At 41.2% G+C, this 25322-nt stretch overlaps 1 protein-coding gene across 1 annotated transcript; it reads right to left on the minus strand.

The window, feature by feature from the left end:
- Positions 1-3408: 3408 nt before the first annotated feature.
- On the minus strand, positions 3409-25072 carry DNAJB4 (DnaJ heat shock protein family (Hsp40) member B4). The gene is made up of 4 exons (XM_058030267.1): positions 24968-25072; positions 11330-11615; positions 8408-8982; positions 3409-7415 (listed from the first exon to the last, which is right to left on the minus strand). Exons 2-4 carry the CDS (start codon positions 11538-11540, stop codon positions 7182-7184), a joined length of 1020 nt encoding a protein of 339 aa, XP_057886250.1. The 5' UTR covers positions 11541-11615; positions 24968-25072; the 3' UTR covers positions 3409-7181.
- Positions 25073-25322: the final 250 nt, after the last annotated feature.

Here is a 25322-nt window from a genome sequence, read left to right on the forward strand (position 1 = left end):
AAAACCAGAAGTATACAAGGACTTCAGGCTACTCTTTCTCATTTATCACAGACTATAAATCTCTAAGGGTTCATGAAGCAACAGTAACATAACTTAAGAGACTTCCTATTGTACTGGGCAACAGCTCTGAAATACTGAGATTTACCAGAGAAAATACACTTCTCAAGTATTTCTAACACTTAACGAATTCAAAATATTTCCTCTACTGTGAAATAGAACTCCATATTGTAGTCGGAAGTTCACGTTAGAGGAGATATCTGTGCTCCCAAGTAACCACGCTCACCTCAGTGGAACTGCTCCATTTTCAGTAGTGCACTGAATCCACCCAGGATGTGATGAGTGCAAAATTCATGAGCAACATTCGGCACTTCTAAAGGAAACTGCTCGAAAGGCACAGGGAGAAGCAGCAGTGCCTTGCCACATCTTCTGACTTGCACAATAAAAAAAGACTAACAGGATTCTGGCACATCGAGTCAGAGCAGGCAGGCAGAGACAATGAATTACTGTGAGGCAGCCCTGAGTCAAAAGTTCTTAGCAGATCTAATCAGAGCACCTCTGATTACATGAAATTACGTACAGATTTTAAACTGCTTATGCTGTGAGGTTAAAAACGTTTGAAGCCAATTTGACTTCAGCTTTTCCAAGATAGCATGTAGTAGATTTAAATGAATACTCAAAAATTTATACAGTTCTGGCTTTTATCCAGTTCTAGTTGAAGACAATCGAATTCAACATTGTTACTAATTTTGTAGGAATTTCCTTCAATAAAAAATCTAACAAAACTGCACAATAAACTTGTCTCCACACTTTAATAGTTGATTGTCCAGTTCAGCTGGAAACCACAGAACTTAACTTGAAGGTTTCTCTGAAATTGCAGAACTGTGTGTACTTTTTCCCCATTACTAGAATCAAATTCACACAGCATGTTGGCATTCACTGGATCACATCGCAGTGAGATGAGATGATATTAACTAACAGTACCAAACTCTTCATGTTCATCTTGATATTCAGAGGGTTTTGCTGGTTTTTAATTTTAAAAAAGCAACTTCTTTTAAAAGAAGAAGACTTTACCCATTTACTAACATGTACTATAAAGGAATTGGTGACAAGTATTTATGTCTTGTCTTGACTCATTCCTTTTCTTGTGAAAAGGTAATTGACTCTTACAACCCAGTTAATACTGTTTATTAATAATTTTGTTAATGAGATTTATACTACATGAGATTAATACTAAATGAACACAGTCAAGTTTCCATATATACAGAGGTTGTGCAGATTCATTTAAAAAATAATTCATGGACATGAACAGTCCTAATTTAGCTATCTGTTGCAAACCTTTCTTCAGTGCAAGTGTACTTCCATGCTTCATGTGGAGGTGGATGGAGAAAAACAGCTGAAGTTGGTACAAAATCTATGCTGATCCTACCTAGAGCTTGGAGCCATGGCATCAGCTTTTAACTATGGAAAGAAAAAATGATGAGGCCAATGGAGCTGATCAAATAAACTGAAGACACAAACAGTATGGAGCATGTATATGCCATCATTTGTTACATGATGTAACAAGTGAAATGAAACCTTTTGTGTGACATTTAAATCAGAGGAAGATGACACTGCACACATGCCTATTTTCAAAACCCAAACCTAGAAAAGCACATACATGAAATTGCCATAGCAGTCCCCTGCTTTGGAAGGAAGGGTAAAGAAGTGTTCAACAGTCATGTTCATCTCCGCTACTGAAAAGGTTTATTACCATGGACTTCTTTTTCCTAATCTACAAGTACTACTTATTAATATTGCTCAGATGATGGATTAGCAGTTTCAATGACTTACACTTGATCACCATAACACAATGCTGAGTGGATTGCAGACCTGTAAATTAGTCTCCTGAAGGAGGACCCCAATGAAAAGGCTGTAATGGACAGAAGACACTTTCTCCAACTACAAGAAATCCTATTTTCAGACTCCCTTGAATGTGCACCTTCTAAGGAAGCATCTGCCAACACTAATTAATGCACACTAGACCAACCAATCCAAATAAGCCTCCAGCAACTCAGGATACTAAGGACCCAAAAATTACTTCAAATTAACTTTTTGAAGAGAGTTAACAACTGAAATAAAATTGCTATTAGCCTTGGTTTTAGAAAGAAAAATAAACCGTGTACTTGAAAAACAGAAAAATTGATTTAATCCTTTCATCCCAAGTATATTGCACACTACAGGCTACCCCTTTGTTCAGTTTCTCACACATAATACTTGGGATGCAAAAATCATGGCATGCAACAACCATAGTTTGTGGAGAATGTACGTGGAACAGTCACCTTGCTGGCTATGAAATGCCACTATCAGTGAGTGTTTCACTACACGTGGGCTACCTACCCTTACTCAGGTAGGTATTTCAGGTGCTGGTTGGGTGGTGCTAGGGGTTTTTGAATGCAGGGCAGCAGGGTGTGAACGTGGCAGTTTGTCCTTGATAAAGCAATCGGGCATGACAAACAAGATTGTTGTTTGTACAGCTCCTCCCTTGGGTAAGCCAGAATTTCCAGGGCAACAAGCACAAGGCATTTCCCCTTCCACACCCAAGGGGATCAACAACAGATCTCTATTTTCACTGTTCAAATAATAGAGCAATTAACTGGAGAAGCCCGAAGGAAACGAATCATGCCATCCAAGAGTCAATTGCTGAGCAATCTGACAAATGAAGGGTTGAGATTCTGCACCTCATGAGGAGATTAGTGCTGCTATCTGCCCAGTTTGGGTGCTGAACAGTAAGTGGCTGTACAACAAATTCCCTGGTTCTGTAGGATGTGTTCAGTAAGCAATACAGTAAGAACTACTCAAGTCAGCTGCAAAAGAGGACTAGCACTTACTGACTGGAAAAGTAAACCTGTTTCTTGATTATATTTACTGTATCATGTTCATGGCACATATTTTTTAGGTCTAGCACATGAATTCAAGTGTTCAGAATTTCACCCTAAGTTATAGCAAATTTCACTGTTTAAGGAAAACCTATTTGATCCCAAAAAAGGCTGCTTCTGGTGAGTCAGACTAGCATATAAGATGCACATACTAGAAAAGAACAGAGTGCATTTCTTCAAATAGGCCTCAGGAAGCTTCCAGCACTACAAAATGGCTGAGTGAAAGAATGGAATGCTAACCCCCTCAGGACAGCAGAAAGCTGTGGAGCAAGCAGAGCATCACTGCATGGCAGGAAGGAGAAAGGGTTGTAATGTAGCTTGACCTACTCTTCCAACAGCTTGAGGGTATCCTAAGGCTTCATGTTGGTGAGATTAAGAAAGGATCTTTAGAAGCAGAGTTTTTCAGACTTGCTGGATGAATTCCAAAGCAAGTAATGACTTCTACTTTCTGTGGCACCTAAGCAACCTTCAAGAGATCAAAAACCCATCCCAGTTTCATGAATGACCATTTTATTTTCATGTATTTCAGTAGTTACAAATATAGTAGTTGACTGAGTATTTGCTTCCTTCTCCCAAGTAGCTTTATTAAATAATCAAGTGGGTTTTAAAACATAGCTTTTAAGCACATTTTTGATTAGAAAAATATTTTTTGTGAATCCTGGATTAGACAGATATTAATGCTTCCTCTCATATTTTGAAGTAATTTAACATGCTGGTTTCTGAAACATATACTTTATCTCTCCATAAGAAAAGAAATACAAGCATTTATTTCATACCAGTTCTATAAGTTTTGTATTTTGAGCTTGAAAACAGTTGGAAAAGTTTAGTTTGCTATACACATATATATATATATATACACACCTCTAAATACACAAGATACTGCAATTCCTCAATTTAACACTACTCCTCTTACCTGAAGATGGTTACAAAAAAAATAGTCTTAGTTGCTGTAACTTTTTTTTTTACAAGTTGGATATGGTTACAAGATTCTGGATTACAAAATGCTTGATTCCATTAGCTTTTGAACGGACAAATAGGTATTTTAGGTTGATATGCTTTAAAGTTGTGTAGCTTGTAGCATTTGCCATCATAACAAAATATAAGAGAAAGTTAAAAACCAACTTTACACTTTTTACTTAAAAACCACATAAGAAATGCAATACGGAACATACTGAAATGGAAATTTTTCAACAAACAATATATAGTATTAACAATATGTAGAAGCACTAAGCAGCAATTTTTTTTTCTTTGTAATACTGCTCCAGCAATTGTTTACTTCCTGTAGATTTAGGACTACAACTAACTGGTACTGCATGAAGAGATCTGCAGTTGAAAAATTGACTTGAACAATAACCCACAGAAATTCTACTCCTTTAAAAAAATGGGATTATTCTTACACTCATGTAAAAATTACTGTAAATTAAATCCCAACTTCCATATGATTTACTTTCTGCAGTCACATATACAACACTGCTATTTCGTAGGCTACCCAACAGAGCAGGTAACCTCTAAATTTCCACAGGCAAAAGGCTGACAGCAAACCTTGAAATACTTTCTTATGAAAAACAACAACAAAAAAATCCCAAACCCCAAACCCTTTGAAAAGTGTTGTTAAAGCACTGTATTATGGTTTTAAACTCAAGTAATAAAAGCATGCCCACAAGGCATTTCTTCCACCAATCCATGCTGCAACCAAGGGAACCAGCCCTATTACTGAATTATAAAACTAGACTATTACAGAGGGCTCTCTCTATGCACTTTTGAACTCTAAAGACAACTGACTAATATTTGAATTTTAAAACAGTAACTCAATTCAAGCATAGAAAGTTTCTGGGCAACCCCTATCCCGCACTGACTCCTAAACTTTGCTTTAGATACGACCTAGCTCTTTTTTCTACATGGGAGTAAAGTTTGGCCTTTGAAAATAAAGAATACTTGTGATCAGCATGATCCTTAAATATCTGCCCTAGCCAAATGTTTTTACAGGGTTTTTTGTGCATCTTTCCAATCTGGCACAGACCTGCTCCCTAGGGGACTGTCACATGAGCATCATCTTTAGGCTAAAACTCATTTACAGAACATGACCCATAGCAAAAAATGCCAAGGCCAAGTTCAAAGAATGATTTTGCTTACAAGAAACCTCCTGGCATCATGTAGTGCAACGGCCCTGCTCACACATGGCCAGCTGGAGCAGGCTGCCCTGCACAATGTCCAGTCAGGCTGAGTATGCAGGGATAGCAACTCAAACTCTTTAGGAAACCTGTTCCAGTGTTTGATCATCCTCTCAGTAAAAATCTGTTTCTTTGTGTTCAGATGGAACCCCTAACTGTGTCCATTTAGTCCATTCACTGAAAGCTGCTGAGAAGAGCCTGACTGCTCCATCTTCATTCCCTCCTGCCAGGAGCCAAGATCTCCCCCAACTCTTTTCTTCCCAACGCCTGCAAGTTCCAGCTCTCTCAGCTTCTCACACGTGGTTCTGTGCTAGAGCTGCTCCACTAAGTTTGTATCCTTCAAGCACCAGGGAGTCCAGCACTCCAGATGGATGCTCATCAGTGCTGAGTTACGAGGAAGGACCACCTCCCCACACCTGCTAGCAAAGCTTTGGCCTCTGCTGCCACAAGGCTGCATTGCCAGCTCACAGGCAGTTTACTGATAGTCTGCTGGCCAGTTACTCCCCAGTGGAGGATTGCCCCTTACAGAACTTTGTGTGAATCCTGTGTCCAGTTCTTCAGCCTGTCAGGGCCCCTCAGAAAGGCAGTACCATCAGCTGGTGGCACTGCTACTCCTCCCAGTTGATATGGTTTGTAAACTCCATCCCATAATTCAGGTCACTAATGCTGATGACTAGTGTTGGCCCCAGTACTCAGCCAGAGGGTACACCACCACTGAGTTGCCTCCAACTGGACTTAGTGCCACTGATTAAACCCCCTGTGCCCCCTCATGCAGCCAGCTTTTAATCCATCTCACTTCCCACTTATCCAACCTGTACTTCACCAGTCTGCCTACTGATGTAAAATGTAAACAACACAGACTGTTCTCCCAAATCCCCAAAGCTTATTGGAGATGGCAGTAAGACTGGCCCAGCAAGATTTCCCTGCTGTACAACTGTGCTGACTACCCCGACCACCTTTTAGACATGCTCTCCAGGAGGATTCTTTTCCATCATATTATCAAGGGCTTAGGTGAAGCTGATTAGTCTGTGGATTCCCAAATCCTCTTTCTTGGTTTTCTTGAAGAGTGGTATTTTCTCTTTTCTAGTCTATTGGAACATCTCTTAATCCCCCTGGCCATTCAAAGATAACCAAGAGTGGCCCTGCAATGGCATTAGCCAGCTCCCTCAACACTTTGGGTGCAATCTGTCAGGCTCTAGAATTCCAGGTGAAGTGCACCCTAACCCAATCCTCCACCACCAACCAAAGCTCCAGATTTCCCCACTAGTCTCAGGGGCCTGGAATTCCTGCACGGTTGTTTTACTGGTAGTGACTGATGCAAAGGCAGCACAGAGTACCTCAGCCATGTCATTGGTCACCACCTTCCCTGCCCCATTCAACAGCAGGCTCATCTTTGTTGTTCTTGTCCCTGAAGAACCCTTCTTGCTATTCTGCCTGAAGGCTGAGGAACTATCCCACAGCAAATGGCTACTCTGGCTCCTCAGGCCATGTGCCCTTTGCCACACCCACAATGCAGTCCTGACACTTCTGGAGGCAATAAAGAACATGCTTTCATTGCACAGGGGAGCTGGTCAGGAGTCCAAGCTGATTTTTCTGGCCTATGCTTTGTGCAGTGGAAGGCAACATACTGAAATGATCTCTCTCATGTGCTCTTTAAAATATTTATACCTTTGTGTATCTCTACTATGATTTAAAATTTCTGTATAAATGTGTAATGTTATAGACACGGTGAGGATATAAGAAATAATGTACTTGGAGGCTCAAGTACTGTATCAGAAATATGCACTGACTTTGTAAAAAAATTACTGTAATTATATTAAGCAAAATAATGACTAAACATTGCTGATTAGGAAGATGTAAAACAAAATGAGTGGTTTTCCCTGTAATTTTTACTGCAGAATTCATCTGTAGAACTTCTACTTAAACCCTTTTCTTCTCATGCAGCATTACAGTATTTTCCCCCCACCCATCCCACAAAACAAAAAAAACCAAAGATTCCACTAGGTGTTACAGATTGCACTTTTAAAGCAGACTCGCCAGTCTTCTGCATTTCCAGTGTCCTATTTTAATCTGTTGACATACACAGTCTTCCATTTTATGAAACTGGAAGATTTCGCCTAAGTACTTCTTTTGATGCTGGAGAAATGTTATCTGGGAAAATTACTTCAAACTCTATAATTAAGTCTCCCCGTTGGTCAGGATTTTTGGGAAATGGCAAACCATATCCTATAATTCTTCTTCTCATCCCAGGCTTTACCACTTCATTGACTGTCATGGGTATGGTTCTTCCTTCTATCGTTGGCACGTTGAAAGAGCTGCCACACAAAGCCTAAAGAAAGATTGTAATATGAGAAAAAAAATTGGTCAGAACTTTTTTGTACCTATAAATGAATTTAGATTATTTAAAAGTGACTAGCATTCTAAATACCATTTCTCCTATGCACTTCTCAGATTTCAAAATTTTAATACTGTGTTCCTCTCTTAAAAAGAGAAAACTTTAATTTGTCGTTGAATATCACTGAATTTATGAATGTTACACAATGGTTACTGGAGGGTAATTGAGCTTTTATGTCCCTCAAAGACTTTATCAAATAATAAAGAGAGCTAAGCAAAATTAATTCCTCACTCATACCTCTCTACAGATGTCAGTCTTCTAAATTTCCACTGGAAATTTCCATTGGAAATTTAGAATCCCATTTCACTTTTTGTTTGTTTACATCGCACAGGACTTTTTTCCTAATACATTATCAACCTCTATTATATCAAATTTCAGAACATTTGAGTGTCTATAAGCAGAGGCATTTAGAATCAGAGCTGTCTTAAGTGCCTATCTGTGGTGCCTAAAGAAATTCAAACAACAATATTGTTGCACCAAAATTTGACCATTACAGACCTTCTGCTTTATCCAACAGTTTATTTTCATTACTAGGATCTCTGAGAGTAAGACTGTGATTCCTGCAACTTCACCTGATTCAGCACACTTAGTATACACTGATAATGTCCAATTTACATAACAATGCAATGAGTCTAAACAGGCTTTTATCTGTGAAGGAACTGTATTACCCACATTAATATTAAATATTGTCTTTTCTCCCTCCCTCACTACTTTAAGTGCTTCACCTCACTTCACACTTATTGTAGAATTCCTTAAGGTAGCTTAATTTACACGAAGTTCATAATGAAATCAAGAGTTTATTTCTCTACCTGATACTAATTAATAAGAAAAAATACCTTACACACACAGCTACCATGCAGCTTTAACCATTGTATCATACTCTAATAACATCAAACACTTGGAGTTCTACCACAAGAGAAACTTACCTCCCTTAAGCTGATCTTAACAGGATAGACAATATTTGATCCATCTCTCTTGAAATGAGAGTGAGGTTTATCTTTAATGATAAAAACAATATCAGCTGGAATCGTGTTGGGTGTTTCATCACCTTCTTTTGGAAAAGTGATCTTGGTGCCTTCTTTCCATCCTCTTTTGATCTCAATAGTGAGGATTTTGTCCTCTGTTCGGACGCTTCTGCCATCTGGGTTAAGCCTTTTGCGTGAAATCCTCATTCTCTTAGTGCAGCCATGATAGATCTCTTCCAGGGACACTTTCAGTTCATGGATTACGGGGGGATCTTGTTTACGACGTAACTGGCTGCCAACTGTATTCCTTTCCCTTGGAAAACCATTCATACTGAAACTAGTGAAGGATCCAAACGGGTCACCATCCACCTCCATGTCTTCAGTGTCTCTGCCACCAGGCATCCTCCTCCCAAAGAAGATCTCAAAAGGATTTGTGCCACCAAAGAAAGCTGCAAATGTAGCATGTGGGTCTCCATGGAAGGAGTACCGGAAGGTGCCACCCTGGCCATCAGATCCTCCAGCTCCTCCTTTAAGACCTAAACAGGAAAAACAAGGCAAGTTAAAAACAAATTGGGACTTAGTATAAGCTTTCCTGCTGTACAGTGTAATGATATCAGGACTGATGAGTCAGAAAGATATTTGCAGTAGAGTCAAAGGTCTGCTTTTCAGGGAGGATTCACCATAAGAATGCGAGGTACTAACTAGCAATTCAACAGCTTGAACAGCAAGGTTTCTGAAGCTCTAGAATGACTTCGGAAGAACAGGTATTCTGACACTAGCAATTTCATTTCATGTGATTGAAACCAGTTATTTTAATCAATTAGCATCTCAAGGGCAGAAGACAGGTTTGCTTGATTTGAACTCTTCTTGTTCTGCAAAGTGTTTTGGGAATTGCATCCTTCTACAAGGTCACTGCTAGGGAAAATTACTCACTATCATATGCAACATATTCCACAGCCTCTACAGCTCAGCTGTAACTCAGCGTTAATTAGTTTTACCCATTTTCCTGCAATTTGTTCTCAGTAAAAGGTAACATGCCAACAGTCAAGTACATATATGCTTCCTTAATATTAAATTTAGAACCCCAAAACTATCACAGCTTGTGTTCCTATGGTACAAAGCATAGGAAGTCTCTTCAATGCAGCCACAAATAAAAGCATCATGGAACTTACTAAGATCCATTTGATACAAAACCCCTTGTATACACTATCACCATGTCCGTGCTAAAAATCAGAAGGTTCTCAACAGTTTTGTTCTATCTTTCACATGGTGAAATCTAAATCTCATTTCTTCATGCCAACAACTCTCACTGAAAATTCTCTTGTACTTCCTGCGCTCCCATTTCAAATCAAGCTAAAATCAATTTTTTTCAATGCCTCTTTCCCAATCAGTGATCAATTACTTCCTTGTAATGGTGCTCTTCTGCACTAACCATTTCAGGGTGCTTTCTCAGACTATTAGAAGGCTGAAAGTCTTCTTAAGATACTTTTGTCCTAAAGTCAACAGTTTTAAAGTCTTAAACTTAAAATGCTTGTTGTTTAAACTTTTTTTTTTCAGTCTTAGACAACTCAAAACTACAGCTGCTATCATACTTCTATAACCATAGAAAAACGAAGGCTTACATTATGAGGGAGGCATTCTATAAATTTGAAAGAGGGGTTTGTAGGGTTTTTTTTAGCTCAGTGTTCTCATGCATAACCTTAATGTTAGGTACCAACACTAACCAGCTAAAACATCAGACATTTCAATACCAGAGCAAAAGTACTTAAACTGAAGTTTGTTGATGTCAAACATCCTTCTGACACACTACTGTTAATGCCAAATATGCAGATCAGGGGATTCAATCTGTGATAGCAGAAGGACACCTCCTGGAATAGCTGGCCAGAAGTTACTGAAGGTACATCCAGTTCCTGGCTGCAAAAACACTGAAGATTCCTCCTTCTTACAAACCCCAACCCTCTGCATTTCCATTAAAACCCTCTCAGAAGAGCTTAGAGAGCAACTGAGGCATCAGGAGATATTCCCACATTCAACATTTTAAAAGGTCATACTTTATATCTTTGCCCAAAATAGTAAATAGTGCTATTTAACTGTAAAATAATTGTAAAAAACATGGCCCCAAGCAAATAGCAATGAGCAGGCCTACTTGTCACAACGGAACTTGTTATTTTAAAAGGAATTTCTGATACCATACACATTTATGGAAAGGGATGTTAATGACTTCCTCTGTTGCTCTGTTGCTCAATCATAACACTGAAAGTCATGTCGGTCAAAAATTTAAAAAAATAAAAAAAAATCATCTTCTCCAGATAACCATTTTAGGATAAATGTGACATTTCTGAGGCCTCATTCTCTTGGCATGTTATCACTGTTTACAATTAAAGCTAAAAAATTGTTCTGGTATTTCATGACATCAGCCAAATTCTTTCCTCTCTAGGCACAAAGCCAAGGACAACTACAGGCTGGACACCTGGGCTTTTGCTCAGAAGGACGGCTTTGCCTAGATCAAGCAGATTGGCCTTAAGCAAAATTTTTAAAAAAGAGTACAAGCCTTTTGAACTGCATCTCAAAAACTGCTCTGGCAGAGGAAAGCAGCAGTCAGAGATCACAAAGCTATTCATGTGTGATAGAAACTTATTCTGTTTAGTAACTTTTTGCCTGTCATGTATTTGGGGTTTGTACTAAGCCCCATTAAATTAGGAAATTAAACTTTACCAGCATTAAAGCCCAGCAATGCATTTTATACTTAAAATCTTATGAGCAGCACAAATACATTGTAAATATGCTGTCTAAAGAGAACACATACTATGTCTTCGTATGTTTACTTTGCTTCATTCAACATGATGAAAGTGACCAACCAAAGCATAACAAAGACATACATACCTTCTTCCCCAAACTGATCATAAATATCTCTCTTTTTGGGATCACTCAGCACTTCATAAGCTTCTGCAACCTCTTTGAACTTTTCTTCTGCATGGGGAGATTTGTTCTTATCTGGATGCCATTTCAGCGCTTGTTTTCTGTAAGCCTTTTTGATATCCTCGTCAGAAGCCCCTTTTTCAATTCCCAGGATAGAATAGTAATCTTTCCCCATCCTGAGTGCTGGAGGAATTCAGATTTTCTTTGCTGTAAAGGAAGCAGCGTCCAGTGTCTTAGCAAGGTGGAGATGCTAGAGAAGGAAAAATAAAAATCAAACTTTGAATCGAAACAAACAAGAGCTGCTACAAAACAACAAACTCTAGGCTACACGAAGAAAGCCCGGAGAGGCTGTCCTGTTCCATTCCGTGCCCCGTGGCTCATTTATAAAGCATTACGGAGCGGGCACGCAGCGCCCTCCCCCGCAGGCCGCTCTTTCTAGAACGCCCAAGCCCTCACGTCACTTCCCCGCCGCCGGCCTCGGCTCGCGCCGTCCCGCGCCTGCGCAGCAGCGCCAGCCCGGCCCCGGAGCGCCCGAGCGGAGCTGAGGGGGAACGCGGAGCGGGAACTGCGCCCTGCACCAGCCCGGCGCGGCCAGCCCGGCGCGGCCAGCCCGGCGCGGCCAGCCCGGCGCGGCCAGCCCGGCGCGGCCAGCCCGGCGCGGCCAGCCCGGCGCGGCCAGCCCGGCGCGGCCAGCCCGGCGCGGCCAGCCCGGCGCGGCCAGCCCGGCGCGGCCAGCCCGGCGCGGCCAGCCCGGCGCGGCCAGCCCGGCGCGGCCAGCCCGGCGCGGCCAGCCCGGCGCGGCCAGCCCGGCGCGGCCAGCCCGGCGCGGCCAGCCCCCAGCCGCTCCCGGGGCTCCTCTGGCCCCGGCGACAGCCTGAAACCCACCGAGAGTAATTATAGCGTTTTACTTCACTGTTCCGTTTCTATAGAGACAGCTGTACATAACTCTTTTCCAAATATATCAACATGGAGCTGTACCCTTTCCAGCAAAGGCTATGAAGAATTTTACACCCGTATCAACGACAAAGCTTCTGAAAGCAAAATTTCCTTTCTTTAAAAAGAAAATTAAGCCACTGCCAACCACAGCTGACCATAGCGACTATTAAGCAGTAAGAATGAATCTGAGCAAAAAAATACCACTTTGTTTACCACAACTCAAGCTACTAAATTAAAGCAGATCAAAATGTAAATCCTGTCTCAGCCTTCTTTTATGGAATAGGAAATACCAAGATTATTATACAAGTATGGCAATATACCAAACAAATATCTTTCATCTGATGAGATGCTAATAACAGAAAAATACTTGGTTCTTACACATTTGTTTTTTACAATATATAAAACAAATTCTACTACTGAAGTATTTCTCGTGCTCCATAGAGAAAATGCTATGAAGTTTTAGCCTGCAAGATTTCTTTCATACCTCTGTTAAGAGCTATGGGTCAAAAAATCAGCTATGTTTATCAGTAGGGCAATGAACCACATGACAGATTAACACAACTGAAAAATTACTCCTCTCTGGAACAAAGTATTAGAATACAACACTTTGGGTCATATCTAGACGTTGTCTGTATGAAAACAATTCTAGGCTGAATTATGAAGGAGGTAATTAAGCTCAGCTGCCTTCCTTCTAACAATAAACTCACTAATCCTCTGACTCAGGCAGCATATTTGAAGCCATTTTCTAGAACCTGCTCAAACTTACAAGAGACTGATAAGAAGGGACAGAAAATGCTTCCTTAGCCAGAAAGTACTAGAAAAAGATTGGGACTTTACTTTCACTTTCTTAGTTTGCGTCATCCTCCTAATCCTCATACCATTATCTTTTCTTTTCCAACGTCTAGTAAATAGAATTTACTAGATTCCTTCCAGTGTTTCTACCTTGATGTGTTCCATCAGTACGCCCATTTCCCAGAATCCTTGCATTTCAGAGCCTGCTGCTTTGTGTCCAAGTCCCACAGGTCCCTGCAGCGTTTGTAACCGCGGCCCCTGGGCTGGGAGCTCACGGCTTTGCCCCGGCAGGAGTCAGAGCACGGAGCCCCCGGCAGGAGTCAGAGCACAGAGCCCCGGCGGGCCCCGCACAGCCCCAGCGATCCCGCACAGCCCCAGGCGGGCCCTGCACAGCCCCAAGCGAGGCCCGCACAGCCCCCGGCGGGCCCCGCACAGCCCTCACAAACCAGCAGCAGTGAGTCCTGTAAATCACTCAAGCCTTCCAGAAGCACTAAACTACACAGCTAGAAAATTAGTAAGGCCATAAGCCAAGCCTTGATTAAGCATGATTCTGTAAGAAAGCTAAGGAAATTCTCAGATGTACAAATCCAGTAACATACCAGGCCAGGAAGCCACCTCAAAAACATAACAGAACCCCCCCCCACCATCACTTAACTTTCCTCCTCACTCTACCACATTAATTCTCCAACTGATATATCACATTATGACTCAATTAACCTTTTACATAATCAGTTGTTTATACAGTCTTCAAATACAACAGCTACATTCCATTTCAAGCATACACAAAAAAGTTATCATCCTTCCAGTATCAAGTGGGATCTCTGAAACTCTTGGTTATAGTCAACCCTGTAAAACAATTTTCCACCAAAGCAGGCAGTCTCAGACGTGACTTTCTGTTCTTACAAGCTACTTCAGGGTAATGCCATGGTGCTCCTATTCTGTACTGAGAAAGCCAAGAGCCTGTATTTGTCCAGTGCTTTTTTACATCACTGGGTTTTGTTACAGTATAAACTGGGGGGGGGGAAGGAATTTCAGTTCAAGCTTTTTAACGTTGACTAGGGGGAAAAATGGTACATTTTCAAATGTAACAAACTACTAAAATGCCAAATAGACTATTAAAAATGTTATTGTCAGGAAAACAGAATAAAATTTTGAAAACATGCAAAACTTGCCTAATATAACCAAGCTCTTACCTAGAAGATTTTCTATGTGCTTTGATCAAAACCTATGACATTCACTTGTAATACTAGACTTCCTTTTTTCATCTAAAGTGTGTATGAAATACATACTAGGAAACTGAAAATTCTTCCTTCAACAGCTGCACTTCAGAGACAGAGCCTGACTAATGCATTCCACTTGAGAATTGTTGCTTTAAAATGTCTCTTCCATTATTCTCTCAGAACAACTATAGTTTAACTCACATACATAGGCCAAGAGCTATAAGTCTTGTTTGGCAGAAAGTGGGGGCAGGGTCATAGGAACAGCAGTGCTGATATCAGCTTTGAATCAGCTGATTTCTTTAAAAAAGCCTTCACAACAAGTGAGAGAAATTATGGAAGCATTCATAATAACATACTGAACTCAAATTATAGATTAATCATAAATGAGCACCAGCGTGTTAAGGAAAAGCTTCTTGGCAGAACAGTGTCAATATTCCCTCAAGCTTCATAAAAATGCTCATTATTTGCCTTAAATTAAACCATTTCTTCTGTACTGCTCACTTATTAAACCACAGAAACAAAACTGAGAAAGACGGGACTAGATCACAGAACAAATTAAAGAGCAAACAAAACCACAAAGGCAAATTCCAGACAGATCACAACTATAAATACACATGTGCACATAAATGTCAAGGCACAGGAGCCAAATCCCTCCCCAGGAAAAGCTTTCACAATTAAGTGCACAATATTTGCACACCCACATTAATGAATGGAATAAATTCATACTCATCTACAATGGTTTGAAGAAAGCACACCCATATACAAGAAAATAATTTCCTGTAACATCATCCATTGTCTACCTGGAAAAAAAAAATCCTACAACTCTTCTCCCCACCATCTTGAACTGGATGTAGCTGCTGCCTGAGCTATGTTTGTCTTTATATACAATTTATACTGTGAATAAGACCTGGTACATGCAAGCCCCATTCATGAACTCTATAATTAAATCGAGTTTCACCACAGAACTATTCAGTAGCTGGTATCATACACAGAAATAAGTTTTGGAGTTTACAACAGAAGCAATAATTAGTATAAAAAATATATCTAACATAAAATGCAAAGTGAAACCTGCAGAGCATCACAGTTCTTTCTAGTGGATGGCCCTAAAAGAAAAGCTTAATTTAGTAATGCCCTTCATACCACAGTAAGAACCAAATTTATCAAATTTTTACTTGAGTTCTCTGTGGAAACTGCTACTGTGACAGAAGTAAAAAGTTAGCTGTACATAAGGATTCTGGGGCTGACTTTACAGCTAAATGAATAATCATAAAAGCAAAGTGAAATGCCACATGACTTACAATAAATTCATTATATTTAGGTTACACCAGTCCTAGTATCAACAAATATGTTTTATATTTTTCATTGGCAGTATGTATTTTAAAACAGTGTCTATAATATTACTGGAACATACATTAAATTCTGCCAACAGGCCAAAGGATATATTTTTAAGGTCTTTTGTGGAAAAGCTTACTTAAAATATACATTCCAGAAATTACATGAATTATTGAGTGTAAAATCTCAAACCAGAGATACACTGTTACCACTTCTGAATCCCAAAAATGTATTTTTAAGGATGTGATTCACATAGTCTTCAATTTCATTTGGAAAAGACTACATGACAAGATGTTAGTAATTTTTTTTAAATTAGTTTCAACTTTCTTATTACTTTTTGTAACAATAGATCAAAAGTCAGAAAGAAAATGTACAACTGAAAATATTCATCACACTTTAAAACTTACTATAGTTTATAATATGCTAAGTTATGGGTTGGGTTCCTCTCCTCAGGAAATTATTATTTCCATTACACACTGATCAGAACATAGCAAACTTACATCTCATACCTGATTCCTGTTTACTAAGTCACAATCTTTACTATGGCTGGAAAACAAAAATACTCCTGGAATAAACATCCACATTTCAACTTTTCACAACTAAGAGGGAATGAACAACTATGTGAAAGCAAGCAGAGCTCCTGGGATTCAGCAGTGATGTACAGATTGATGAAAACACAGGACTGCACTTGGACACTCAAAAGGAACCATCCAAAGTATGGCCACACAAAGCAACACCAAGAATTTCCATCTACAAGTTAAGACTTCCCCCTTCTAAAAGAATACACATTCCAAACAAGAATACACATTCCAAAGGTGCTTTTCAATTCCTTACTCAGATTCTGTGTCCATTGCAATCCCTACCCACGCATTTCTGGGAAGGGATTCTTGCTCAGTTTGAGTGGTGATCAGCAAAAATGCCAATCATGCAAAACATTCACCAGGTTCTCTCCCATAGCTGACTGTGCCTGTCTAACACACTACTGGGAACTTCAATAGTTAAGAATGTTCTCACATTCTTCTGTAAATATCTGTATGGAAAAGTGCAGTGTTTTGGTACAGAGAAACGCCTCCTGTTATTAGCACAAAATCCCCCCCATTCACAACAAAGCTGAAGTTCTCTTTCCTCCATGAAAATGTATGATTTTAACAAGTTCTGCACAATTCACTACTTAAGTTGTAAGTCTGGGGCAAAGAAAACAGAGAAATACTGAAGCCAAACTTCTTTCTTCTTTCTTTCTTTCTTTTTCAGTTTTACATGTAAAAACCCCGATTTTTGTCCTAACTACCTGCTGCTCTGATGGATATCACTCAGCAATTTGCCCAAGCCTGAAGGAATTCTGTCCTGAAATAGCCATATTCAAATGAAGAGTTAGACTTAATCACACATTTATCACACTGTACTAGTCAGGTTTCTGACTCACGTGTCACCAACCTTCCCATGCTGGTTATATAACAAGTAAAGATATTTAACAGAATGAACAGCTTAATGCTTTGTGTGTGCTGTTTCCCTCCAAGACTAGCTGCTTTTAATTTGATTGTAAAAAGTCTTACAGCCCTTCTGTTAACTGTTTTAAGCAAACATACTGCTGCAATCCAACTCTTTCAGATTCCCAAGTGCCAACACACTGAATGTTATCAATACCATCACAAAGGACTGATTTACTGCATTTACTGGATGTACATATAGTTTATACATAGCCAGGGGCTTCCATGCCCCACACTGTTTTCTCAGCATGAAGACTACACCACTTAATAGAATATATGTTGTTTATAAAAGGTTTTAAAAGTACTGATTAATTCTGATCAGTGACAAAAGGATTACAAAGGATTAGTGACAAAAAAGATTACAAGATTGCTTGGTAGCCAGAAAAAAAAAAAAACCACAAAAAAAACAAGTATTAGTTGATACTAGGACACAAAAATCCCAGAAAACATTACTCATGCAAACACTACAGTACCAAGAGTCCATCTACACTGTTAACACTCAGGTATTCTGCCCCCCCAACCATGTGTATTATTTAAAATAAAAAATGTTCAGATAACCATAACAGATAAAAAATGTAAGCATTTCCATGTGAGAAACTGAAGATGATTGAATTCTTCAGTCTCCAAGAAACACAGAAGTCACTAAGGTCTGCAAGGTCAACAAATGATGGAGGAAGGAGGAAATGAATCGTTTAAGGTCTATATCTATTGCCAGAGGCAAAGTGTAATCAGAAGAAGCTAGTTTAAATAATAAAATGAAGAAATTCTGTAAGTGATAGGATTCCCTGTCAAAGGACACTGGAGACTCAATAATGATGTCAGTGGGACACCGAATAAATAAGAATATTCACTGGGACACTGAATAAATAAAAAAGACATGCACTGCAAGTTTCTTAACAAAAAAACCAGAGCAGGAATGTCAGAAAATTAAAAAAATACTGAAAAAATGTGTGGAACCTCTACTCGTTTGTCCTGCAGATGTGCTTATTATACAAATATTGGAAAATAATGAATAAGTATACTATACTATAATAAGTATATCTGTAATGTTTTCCACCTAAATAGAGAGGTGGAGTTTACAAGAAATACACTTTTTATAAACAGGCATTTAGTTGCACTTGCAAAGATGTGTTCAGTAAACTGAGGCTTAATTTGACATTCACAGTCAAGAGGTTCAGCCCCCCTCCTGCAACACAAAAGGGGCAGAAATATCTCTAAAAATATAAGGACAGGATGGGCAGCTCATTCTGCAGCCCAGGGCCAGCTGGCACAGCCCAAAGCTCCATTTGCTCGGGGCTGGACACGAGGGCAGCAGCTCAGACCTGAGAACTGCATTGGCTCCCGACCACATCTTCCACCAATGAATCCCGGGGCAGGAGAACTTCTGTGACCTCATGCCAGTGCTATGCACTGATTAACAGCAAAAGGACAATGGAAAACCCAGCACCAGTTTCCACAATAAGCCCTGCTGACTTTCCTTGAAGAAACTCGAGTTAAGTGTTTAGAAGGCATTTATTTCAACACCCTACATAAGGTCAGTTAGTACAGTTCTGACCCCCCAGGAAACATTAGGATGGGCAGTGTGTTTTATTTAATATCTACTTCGATGGCTGGAGTATAGCACATCATCTCTTCTGGCCTAGAAAAAGGAGGGTCTTTACCACCTGGAACTATTTACTGTTTACCTTAAGCACAGTAGCAACTCCTTCATGCATAACAAAGTAACCCAGTGGGGTTTTTCCACCAAACAATACAAGTAATAACTTGCTGTCTTAAAAAAGATATGGAAATAATGAATCAGGGCACCTGTAGAATAAAGATACTCCTCACTGATTAGCTCTTGCAAAAACGTCTCTGTGACTGGCACAGACAACTCAGATGTGACCTGATCTGAACCTGAAGTCTGTCCTTCCAGTGGTTCTCAGCCTACCATTAGGTACTCGGACTTGTTCTATTAAAAATAAACAAAAAAAAAACCAAAAAACAAAAAACAAAACAAAAAAAAAAAAAAAAAAAACAAAACAAACCACTGTCCCACCACACTGCCGGTTTGGAACACTCATTAGTGAAACATAACACATCATAGAAATATTTTCCTAACGATGAATATACTCTACAGGTTTACACAGGAGGCTGACAAACTCATGTAGAATTTTATCACTACTTTGGTTATGTTCCATGACTAAGGAACAGACAGAAGTCATGTCTGCAAATTATTTTTTCTTCTTGCAAAAGCATTAGGTTTTTTTTGACATAATTAAAAAGCTATTAATAAGAAACAACTGATGGATACGGGCCACACACAAGATAGGGTGGGTGGAAGGTAGGTGGAAGATGCTTGCACAATCCCCATGCAAATTTTCTTTGTTTTCTTGAGGTTTCTTCCCCTTTAATAATGTCACAAGTTATTAGTTTCCAGAAGAAAATGAACTATTTTTTCAGCCTTGATGAAGATATGAACTGCAAACACAATAAATCCAGCTGAAAAGCGGCTCAGCTACACTGTTTTGTTTTAATTGCTGTTACACTCATGCAAGATCAAGGTTATTAATGCACTACCAAAAAAGGAACTGCCCACATTTTTGCTGTGGACATGTGATCCCACTGCTCTTACATAAGCAAAAGAAGGTGCTCACACGAGATGCTTTTTCCAGAGTGTGCTCGTCAAAATCCCACCCAGCAGCTCTGATTCATGCAGCCAGTTTTACATGCAAGGCTGAAAACACACACACTGAACGGTGGTACAAAGACAGGAATTTAAAAAGGAGATGTCAGCACAATGCTGCTCAACGTGAAAGGAGAACAGATGTCAGTAAGAATGTATTTCACCTACAGGAGACAGAAAGACAAGCAGCCCTAGTTATATTTACTACAATCTGCTGGAAGAGAAGTCAAAATAGTTGCTCACTACTCTTTGCAATGTTTTAACCACATCCCATAGCTAAGTTATGTTTCATAACTGGTTTCCCCCTTCTCTATCAGCCTAGGAAAGTTTCAAGATAAAAAGCAACTACTTTGCAGTTAATATCTTAAATTACTTTATTCCTCTAGATTACAGAGTGCATAGCTAGCTAAGAGGTAAAGAAGGTATGACGTGGAAGGTACAACTCAGCAGGAAAATATCTAGGTGTTCTGAAGGGATACCAAATTTCAGTATCTGTTCTACTAAGAAACTATCGGAATGCAGACTCAGAAAAGATTTACCTTTCTATGTTTGGGATTTTTTTTAATTTATGCTATGATACACCAACAGTTTGTTTAAAAAGAAGATGCTCTGACTCACAAATCAAGAAGTACAATTGTTAGCTTAATTAAACAGTATCAGAAAGAATACTACCAGACATCAGGCCCGGGTAATAAGGAAGTACACCAATCAAGCTTTGGAGCAATCAAGCTTTTCCCACTTCAAGAAGAGAATTCTGAATATTAATTATGCCTTAAATACAGTACTTACTCACTAATTAACAGGTCTTAAATGCACTTTCTTCAGTGCATTGCTGCAGAGGGATATTTTAAGACACTTCCATCCTCTACAGCTACTGCTGCATTAATCATTTGTTCTCCTTTCAGAGTCTCTCAGTCCCCACCTCAGCCTCTCTTAATCCCTATTCATATGCAACTTCCAGGACAGCCCCACCGCCCAACTTTTCATGCAAGGCCTTTCACTATTCTCCCCCATCAGGAAAGAATTTTTCAGATGCTTACAGCAAATTCTCTGTGCTCTCAAAGCTTTCTTTCCCATGACATGGCCACAAAAACACCCAATGCCCTGGAACAAGTCAGTGCTGAGCACTGATGACACGATCACGCTGACTAATATTATCCAGCTGCCTTTGGCACAGCATTCCTTCTACAGAAGGATCCCGTCTCTTTGCACAGCAGCTGTATCTAAGGAAGGAGTGAGTGTTCTCTGACTTATCCTCCTACATCGGACATACCCAATGCAACGGGGGCTTGATGCCATTTGAGAGCCTCCTGGAAGGTAACCAAAATTTTATATCAAATACATATCAAACGAGATGCTCAAGAGTAAAACGAGCAAGGGAAGAGCTCTAAAGATTCTACATTTACTCAGCTTCTATATGAAGTTTTAATACACTAAAACCTTTTTCTAGGAAAGGCAGAATGACTAAATGTAAGCCAAAACCACCAGCTATGACATCCCCCCCTCCAACTCTCTATGTAAAAGTTATCCAAACACTACCAAATTGTGGATCTGAAAACTGTAATTACTACTTCAGTGCACATGTATTAAATACAAAAACTCATGACAGATCAACAGTTGTTTCTCTCAGCAGTTATTTAAGGGAGTTTCCCACTGATAATGTTGCAGATCCTGGACACACTTTGCCCGGTGCAGGAGCAGCAGCTGACAGGACCTGAATCCATTGATCCACACCTCCCAAAGTGAGGGAATCATCAGATTTCAGCCGAGCAGCAATGCCTTGCAGAAAGCATGGCAGGCACAGGTACAGCGATCACAGTGGTCATCCTTCTCTCAGAGAACATCAGCACTTCTACACAGGCGTTCAGGGTACTGAGGCAGAGCTAAACAAAACATCCTACCCAGAGGGCTGCACAGGCAGCTTCATGAGAAATGCAATTCTTTACTTATTTGCCTTGTGTGATGCCTCCTTACTCGTACCAGAGAAGCATTTCTTTCAGGACAGCCTTACCTTCTGGTCTGGTCACCACAGAGCAAAGTTGAAGTGAATTGTAAAAGAGAAAAAAACCCCAATCAACCCAGCAGAACTCAAAGCATGCATGCACTGAAGTGGCTTTGGTTATGCAGAGGATTTGTGTCAGTTCCACACTTTTACACTGATGCTTTGGCAATACCTGAACTAATACAGAAATACCCTGAGGACCTTTTGATAAAATGATTCTTTCACACACAGCATACGATTACTTTTCTCCTCAAAACCATCCATTACTTAAATCTCTGATAACCCACACAAATAAAAGGTTTTCTGACTTGTCAGATATTTACACTCACTGTTTCTCAGTGAATACATCCAGTAGAATATTTTAGTCTGATGATTACTGCAAAAAACAACCATTACATCCTGAAAACCACGGGGGATGTCATAATCTGGTAAATTCAGTTAAGGGAGACATCATCCTCCAATCTCTAAAAGAAACAGTGAAGAGACTTTAAAAAAAATCCATATTCCTCTATTTCTTATACTGCCAGCTATCTATCTATCTATCTAGACTCTGAAAGGTAAGATGTTCACTTTTCTACTATTCATCCTTCTTTAGTAAGAGTAGTTACTGTATGAAGTGAACCTTATTTTGCACAACAAATGCTCTCAGGCTCTGGCAGCCCAAGCAAACAACTACTTACATCAAGCACATGGAACTTCCTAGAAGGCATCGAGGAAAGAGGCAGTGCAGGCAACCCCTGCAAGTAAGAAGGCAGGACATCCTGCTGTGACAGGCCAGCAACATCGAACAAATGCTGCAGTGAGCACTGTGAAGGGGTTAGATCCTCACCCCACTCCACTCACAGATTAAACAGAATCAATTAATCCTACAGGGATCATTTTCTTAACAGAAATATCATCTAATAGAGGGAAATGAAGACAAGAGTGCTTAAGAGATGTGGTTTTCTAGCAGATCGGTTCTAAGTGCCATCATGGGAAATACAGACAGATTAAAGTGTTAATAAAGGTCATTAGATCAACTTAGGAACAGTGAAAGTAAAGGCAAAATATTTATATAGTGTACAATACTGTGAGATCGTTCTCCTCTTCAGTTTGCTAAATCTCATATTCTGACTGCAAAGCCTACAGTGACTTCAATAATTGAGAAGATCGAGGAATAACAGACATACTAAATATCACTCTCAGCCTTCAAATAAAGCATCACCTCAAAGAGCAGCAAAAAGCTGATAAAAAACCCTGAAAATTAACATTCGCCTATTATCTGCTGTTTACGAATTCACCTAGAACACTTATCATAGCAGACAAGAGTGTTTGTATTAGCCCAAGGTGTTATGACTGCTTAAAAATTACCAGCACTGCATGGCTACTGGCTTGTCCCACAGAACTTAGCAAAGAAACAGCAGCACACTTTGTAACTGTAAAACGCAAAGCACACTGATGCTGCCCTTCATCCAGGCAGGAGAGAGCCAGAAAACACATAGCCACTGGCCAGGAGTGGTTTCAATGTGTCACAGTCAACTACTATTGCTCAACTCAAATTATACAAGTAACCACTTGCTACACAGTCAAACTATTAGTAGCTAAAAGAATGAACAAAGAGTGTTTAGCAACAGCAGCAAAGAGCCAAGCATAAGAATTAGATTCCCACACTCCAAGAGTAATTTAACTTTTTCCCCAATCCCTCCAGCTAACACAGCTACATTAATGGAAAGTATAAGCTAATTCTTATGTACAGGCTTTTGCAGCAAAAGTCTCAGGGCAGCGAGTTTCACCTGGCTGTAGCAATACACGGTGATCTGCCTAGAAGCATACAGGAATTTTAAACTTTGTGGAATGTATTACTCTTATAACCTTTCTTAAGTGCACTACCTCGATGGTATTATGGGAGTTAAAAATCTAGCAATTTCTTAGCTTCCTTTAGTGAAGTTACCTGCACTAGAGAATGCAGGATAATCTGAGCTCAGCAACACTGTGACTTATAGTCTATTGAATTCATCCCAATTACAATCGCCTTAAGGCAGCAAGGAGCTACAAGGCAGCACTGAAGGACAGGGAAGGGAAAACACTGAGAGCTATTTTCTTATGCGAATCCAAGAGCCCCTACACACAGCCCCAAGCAGACCAAGCCCAAAACAACAGCTTCCCAAGTAAAAGCACTGACCACAAACAGACCACACTCACTTCAGGCTGGAAGAGATCTGCCACGCTTCACTTTCAAAGCAGGTATGCTTTAAAAAAAGGCATGACATTTATGTCGTGATGAAAAAGGAACGGATGAATGCATAGAAATATTCTTTAAAAATTGTAAGGCATCTCCTCAGAATGGTTCAGAACGCCGTCGTACAGCCGTTCCGCTCCGGTATGATGCAGTCTCTATTGCAAGGATTCCTAAGGAGATGTTCTACGACCTTATCCTGATGTGAAGCCTTTACAACACCGTCATCCCTGTTCAGCACGACAGTTCATCCCCACCGGGTCACAGGACCTTAACAGGACCCAGATTAAAGCATTACACACTCCAGTTTTTCATTAAAGCTTGTGCTTGCGCAGCCAAGACCACAATCCCCCAGCTCTAAAGATCGTACATTAACAACGAACATTTTCGGCTATGGAATAAACAACCATGGACAACCGCAGGACGAAGCAAGCGAAGCTCCGCTAAAGGAGAGAGCTGGTCCCGTTTCGCGGGGTGTGGAACGACCCAAAAATCCGTTCGAAACGAGCGGCCGCGCCCGCAGGATGGCAGCGGGCAGCGGGCCGCGAGCAGCGGCGGGACGGGCCGGCTGCGGGCCCTGCCCCGGGCCCAACGGCTCGGCCGCTCCGCCGCCTCGGCACCGGCCGGCGAGCCGCCCCCCGCCCCTGTCCCTGCCGCCCGGGCTGCCCCGCCAGGCGCCGAGGCGGCTCCGCCGGAAACGGCGCTCGCGTTATTGTCTGTGACAACGCCCGGCGGCCGCGCACCGCGGGAGCCTCTCCCCGGGGCACCGTCGCGCTCCGGCGGGAAGAGAGCCCGGCACCCCGGACCCCGCCTCAGCCCAGGGCAGCGCCGCCGCTGTCACCGCCACAGCCCGGGCAGCAGCCGGGAAGGCAGAGCACTCCTAAAGCGCAGTGCGGCGCGGGCAGGCGGCGCTGCCGCAGTTTGGGCCGGTCCCGCGCGCCCCCCGCACTCACCGAGCGTCGCCGCCGCCTCAGCCCGGGCCCGACCGCGCTCCCGGCAGCCCCCGCAGCGCAGCCTCCGCTCCTCCGCGCGCACCCGCGACTCCACAGCGAATGACGCGAGAACTGCGCGCTGCCTCCCCCCACCCCCCCGCGCGCTGCCCTCCCTTCGCCCCACGTGACTCTCCCGGCCCTATCAGCAGCGTCTCCAAGCGCTCGCGCCTCCCGTGGAAACATCGCGATCTCACCCCACCCCCTGCGAGGCGGCCCCGGCGGCCCCGCGGGGCCGGCTGGGCGGGGCCGGGAGAAACGCCGCGAGGCTTCTCCGCCGTTCTCCGGCGCCCACAATGAAATCCCGCCCTAGATCTCG

The sequence above is a fragment of the Melospiza georgiana genome, chromosome 9 (genome assembly GCF_028018845.1).
Source record: "Melospiza georgiana isolate bMelGeo1 chromosome 9, bMelGeo1.pri, whole genome shotgun sequence".
NCBI classification, from domain to species: domain Eukaryota; kingdom Metazoa; phylum Chordata; class Aves; order Passeriformes; family Passerellidae; genus Melospiza; species Melospiza georgiana.